General features: G+C 42.8%; 1 protein-coding gene across 1 annotated transcript in view; it reads right to left on the minus strand.

The window, feature by feature from the left end:
- LOC124168089 overlaps positions 1-5,227 on the minus strand; it is a 311,034-nt gene extending 305,807 nt beyond the window's left edge. Inside the window, exon 1 of the mRNA XM_046546199.1 lies at positions 1,712-5,227. Within this exon, the coding sequence (XP_046402155.1) occupies positions 1,712-1,907 (196 nt within the window). The 5' untranslated portion in view covers positions 1,908-5,227. The remainder of the gene's footprint in view (positions 1-1,711) is intronic.
- Positions 5,228-6,000: the final 773 nt, after the last annotated feature.

Genomic DNA, 6,000 nt, shown 5'->3' on the forward strand with positions numbered 1-6,000 from the left:
ACCTCGTATATCGAGGATTTTGATTGAGGGCATACAATTTGTCACATAATCACCGCAAATATTTGGGCTGTGCCGGTGAGTCAAAAAACTCACCCTAACCAGCCAGTTGACGGAAGCAATTGAAAAAATGGCGCATGCGTACCGTGTTTTGTATTGCTTGCGTGGAAAAAGAAACTTAAATCTGATAAATTTGAAAACAAGAACAACAACTATGCGTTGAATTTCAAGTTCAAAGTTATTTAATGAACTTTTCTGCTTTTTACTTTCATTATTTTTATTTTTACTCCAATATCATTTTAAGACCAATTATTGCGTTGTACCAGATGATGGCTCTGTTAGCCGAAACGCGACGTATGCATCAAATACTTGTGGAAAATTGCAACTATCTTTTATTTAATTACGTCGAAGTTCCACCACATCACGTCTGAATCGGTTGAACTCAATCTTAGCATTGTTTACTTACGATGGTGAGACAAAAAGACGTATAGAACTCACACTTTTGCGAAAATATTTTTTTCGCATTTTGCTAATGTGGCAAAACGTTAAATAAACGTTAAGAAGACTAAAGTGATAAAAGTGAGAAATGTACAATGTACATGGTATGCGAGTGAAGACAAAAGAAGGTGAAATACAGAATGTGAGAAGCTGCAGCTACTTGGGAATTTTGTTAACTGAAGACTGGAAAAGTATAGGAGAAATAAAAAGAAGGATAGGAATGGCGAAAGAAGTTTTCAAGAAGAAGAAGAGAGCCTTGTGTAACAAGGCACTGGAATCGAAATTGAGGAAGAGATTGGTGAAATGCTATTTATGGAGTGTGTTTATGTATGGATGTGAGACTTGGACGATGGGGAAGAGAGTCAGGGGCGTTTGAGATGTGGGTTTGGAGGAAGATGGAGGGAATACGGTGGAGGGATAGAGTTAGGAATGAGCGAGTGTTAAATAGGATAGATGAGAAAAGAATATTGATGGACAAAATAAATCAAAGGAAGGGTAACTGGCTGGGACATTGGATGAGAGGGAATGGAATTTTGAAGGTAACTTTGGAGGGAACGGTGGAAGGGGTCAGGAGAAGGGGAAGGAGAAGGCTGAAGTTCATTGACAACATAAAAATTGGAAGATGTGGAGACTTGAAGGAGATGGCCGGAGACAGGAGGGAATGGAGACAGCATTGGCGCGGGGGACCTGCCGACGGGAAGAACACCACAAGATGATGATGACATGCAACTGACACGAATAAATGATCCACCTGAGGAGTAAGATCACTGAAGATAGAAGAAAATATTGTAGACTTAAGAAACAGAATTTCCACCTATCTATGGAATGGGATCAATGAGGATAGAATAAATATTGCAGTTCCTGTTGGCTATCCATCTAAAAGTAGCAAAATTGATACAAGGAAAATGCTTTGATAATGTTCTCTTGGCCATCCTAGATGTTTACGGGTCAAAGGGGCACAGGTAGCTCTCGGTTCCAGTTAATAGACGAAATTCAAAGGGATAATCATAATCCCTTGAAAAAGCGACCATCATCGGTCGGGAAACGTTGGGGCCACCCAAGAATTGACGCGGCGACATAGCCCAAAAGTTTTTAATCATAATGACGAGCACCCGCGAAAGTTTTAACGAAGAATAACGTATACAATTCTCACTTTTGCGAAAATATTTTTTCCACCGTTGCTAATGTGGCATTACAGTTAGTGAATGTTTCCTACCTTGGGGCCCTGGAATGAGTATTCGTCCGATGGCTCCCAACCCCGGCGGTGGCGTCCGGGACTGACTGCTGAGCGCGAAGATCCAAGCGAGCACCAACAGCCTCAGGGCGTGGAGAGCAGTGGGCCCTGGGGCAGCACCGAGGCGGGGGGCCGACCAGGGCCACCCCTCAATGGCCTCAAACCCTTCGGATCGCATCTCAATCGTCCGTCCTTCCTGCGGAGAAGCGATCGGCGGCTGATGAATATTCAAGACGTCGCGACGCCGGTGGGCGCCGGCGTCTCCGACGCGAAACGGTCCCCGGCCGTCATTTCCTTCCACTCTGAGTCACACAGGAAACACACGAGACACACACGAAACGGACAACACAAGGCAAACGAGCCAATCAGGCAAAGCAGCCGTTCAGTCCTGGCAGCTTCACTGGGCTATCGTACTATCAAACAAGTGTTTTGACCGTTTTTTTTGTCCCAACGATTTTTTCACACACCGGTAAGCTACCTATAAACTTAGCCCATGCCTTATAATTATTCCCAGTACAGACGTCTCCTAAGGCAACAGTTTTTAGAACAAGATTTTTGTCAGTTTTTTATTTAAAATTTTATCCGATCGATTTTGAACTCCGGGAAACTTCCTGTAAACTTGTCCTTGTCTAAAATGTCTCAATGATGACACAAAGTTCTCGCCTTGATTCACCTAATAATTACCAAGCTTTGATTTCATTTGGTAAGTTTTCTTTCAAATAAACTTCAAAAAAAAGAAGAGATGTGTAAAATTATTTCGTCCAAGTCGTCCCAATACATCTACAGTACAACCACACGGAATAAATCATTTCGGTGAATATTTGAGTTCTTCTGAGGTCCGGTTCGAATATTACCGAGGACTTTGCCTTGCGCTAGTAATACTATCGGGGTTCAAATATGCTAACGATTTTGCGATTTCCAATAATCAAACTCCAGTATACTCCTCCAAACGACAAGTAGTTCACTGCTTTCGCGAATTGGCGAAAACAACCGGTTCTACAGAGACAAGATTCGCCAGTCGAAAAGTTAACTACACCACGTGCGTCAGACTTTTTCTGCTGCGAGACTATTACTGGGAGACACTAGTCATGACGTCCCTTTGGATTGCTATCTGCCAGCATACAGTAAACGGCGAGAAATCTCAACTACACAACACCTTGCGAAGTTCTATGCTATCAATTCGATGCGGCTGAACTTGAATAAAAAAAGAAAAACAAAGCGATGACTGCGCAGTAATAATTTTTAAGCACTTTTTAGATGCTGCAAATGTTGTAGCGATAAGTCATCAATACATCATTGGAATGATGCGTTTAGAGCTTTTTTCCGAATCACTATTATCGATTTTTATCGGTCCTATTCCCATGTATCTTATTTATCCCATGGATCGGTAGCCTCACTGGAATTGGTAGCGCGAAAATACTAACTTCGCAAGACTTTACCTACCGACGAGAGGATAATTATTTTCATTTCAAGAAAACAATGGACTCTAGGGTATCTCTGCGTTTTCAAATCCGATATATTATGGACAAAATCATCACCAATTTACTTTAAAGTGAAAGGAAAAGAACATTTCCAGGATCCCGCAATGATGTTCAACGATCCGAAAGTGGAAAAATGCGATTTAAAAAACCCGACCAAGAGCGCACGAAAGATTTCAGCTAGGGAAGAAATGACACGCTGAACCGCGCAGGTCTAGAATTTCGAGAGGTCAAAACTTTTTCGCGGGCTAAAAGAAAGCGAGTAGGAGGATGAGGAAGAGCCTCACGATGAACTCATTTACAAAATGTGTCACCAAATCGCCCCAAATGATATCCCATCAACATTTTCCTTCAAGAATATAGAGCATAATCTGAGTCCTGCTGTTTGAGAACTGAATTTCAAAATGAAACTTAAAAATCTACTCTTTAAAACGCGTGACTTGCCGAAATAAAGGACAATTAAATATATTTTATAGCATTAAGCAATGTCCCAATTGCTCTGACATTGCTCAAAAATTTGATCGAAATTCAACTAGGAACTTAGAGGAATCCGACGCTAAATTTAACCAAGGAAAACAATTTAAGATTCTTCAAGTCCAAGCGGAAAATGACTATGGATGAGAAGGCGTGCATCAAAAAAGGCTTCGCTAAAATTGTCCGAAATTTTCTTGGAGTAAAATACTCCCTTTCAACAGAAAGAAAAATTCATAACGGATGATAAATCGCTCTACTAGCACACAAGAACATTCACAAAATTTATTAGGTTTGCTGGCTCCTATATTATTCCAATTCTCTACCTGAAAGTAACGGAGGAGACTTGAAAATTCCTCAGGAAAAATACAGAGCTGTTCAGTAACCTGTCAAGTTATATATCGTCCCTGAAAACCGCTATCATTTTAGCGTCTGCGATTGCAACCAAGATGCGCCTGTAGACGATAAAGGGGTCGGAGAGTCAACGCATTCCACTTCGAAAAGATCTCTATGAACTGTTTTGAACAAAAACGGTTTTATTTCATCTTATAAAAATCTACAAGTCGAAAAATACATCGACGGACTAGGGCAGCTTGGACGACATTCACAAATTTTCTCAGGACTGTGTATATTTAAATAAAAGCTAATCATCTGTATTAAAATGCCGCAATAATCTTGACAGTTCGCTACAGAACACGAAAACAGGCCGATATCATCATCTATCGCTCCGAAAAAAAAACACTGAATTCAACCCAATACAACCAAGAACACCGGTGAACTTACTCTTTTTTTTAAGTTCTCAAAGAAATTTCAAAACAAAAATAGCCTTTTCGTTCCACCCCCAAAAATCTCTCCGTAAAAATAACATAAATACCTTGGTGATTTTCTGCAAAGCACAATTAAAGTCTGAAAATGTCAACTATCGCTCCGGAAAACAGCAAAAAATAAAACACTTCCAAACTGACGTGGCGATCTCCAGAAAACAATCGGCGCCGGTGTGCGAAGCGTGGGAATCAACACGGACTTTCAGCTCTCCAAGTTTTTATAGAAAATACGAAAGCCTTAGCCTCCAACCCTCTAAACTCTCTTCGTAAATGTAAAACGATTACATTAACAGAGATTGTATCATTAAATACCACTATTATTTATACGAAATCGCAGGCAAGGCTGCTAGTAATGCAAATTAAGTAGCCTTTTCTTGCCCCCAAAAATTTCGTCGTCGAATCAAAAAAAAGAGGACCTCGGTACTCTTCCCCACAAAACACGAGTGCTGTCTAGCGGTGTTACCTATCGCTCCGAAAAATAGCGAAATAAACCGCCGTCAAACTTGCGACTGCTCGGAACGAAACTGCTACGAAGGTAGGGTTGCGAAGTCAACAATGCCCTCCTGGCTTATAGAGTCTCCCCCACGCCGGCCGTCTCTTGCCGGCAGCTTCGCTCGTCGGGCGCCCGAATACGACTTCGCCTCGCGGCGCCGTATCAAAAGGGCCCGAAGAAGACTCACACTATGGCTCCTCTGCCCCTAACAAACTCGCGCCACGGCGGACGAGCGAACACTGGCGTCGGGAGGCGATTACATTTGGAGCAGAGGCGGCGGTCATGGACTTAAAACTCTCTCTCTCTCCCCCCTCTCGTATGCCGACCGCGGAGCCATCTGTGCGCCGTGCGCGAAGTAAAACGCACGCGCGCCGTCCCGAGGGAGGGTGGGTGGTCCGCAGCAGGTTGACGTGCTTCTGGATATCAGATCGGGGGAGCGACGAAATGCATGAATGAATGGGGCAGGGAGGGGAGAGAAGGCTTGCTCGACTCGCACCAACGCCATCGCGCCACCTCCAGTGAATATTCTCCAGGGAAGGGAAAAATTGTGTTTAAATAAAATACCTTGGAATATGCGTAAGATATAATACCTTAGATCAGCGGTTCCCAATCAGTGGTACTATGCGTACCTCTTGGGGTAACGAACGAGCCAGTAGAGAGTACAGCGAAAACAATCGGTATTGGCGAGTGCCAGGAACTACGTTTTAGCCAGGAAATATCCCTACATATTATATTAAATTATATGGAGTATTAAAGAGGTATCTCCTCTCCGTCCACTTCTCCTTTTCCATTCATCTCCATATCCAATCTCGAACGCCTCCAGTCTTCTCTCGTCCTCCTTCCTAAGCGCCCACGTTTCCGCACCTGAAGGCACTGCACTCCAGATCAGACTCTTCGCTGACCTTTTCTTTGAGCTCATTAAGATTCTCCCATAAGATCCTTCCTTGTTCATGAACGCATCCTTTGCTGACGCAATTCTCTTCCAGATATCCTTAAATCTATATC

Source organism: Ischnura elegans, chromosome 11 (assembly GCF_921293095.1).
Source record: "Ischnura elegans chromosome 11, ioIscEleg1.1, whole genome shotgun sequence".
Taxonomy (NCBI): Eukaryota; Metazoa; Arthropoda; class Insecta; order Odonata; family Coenagrionidae; genus Ischnura; species Ischnura elegans.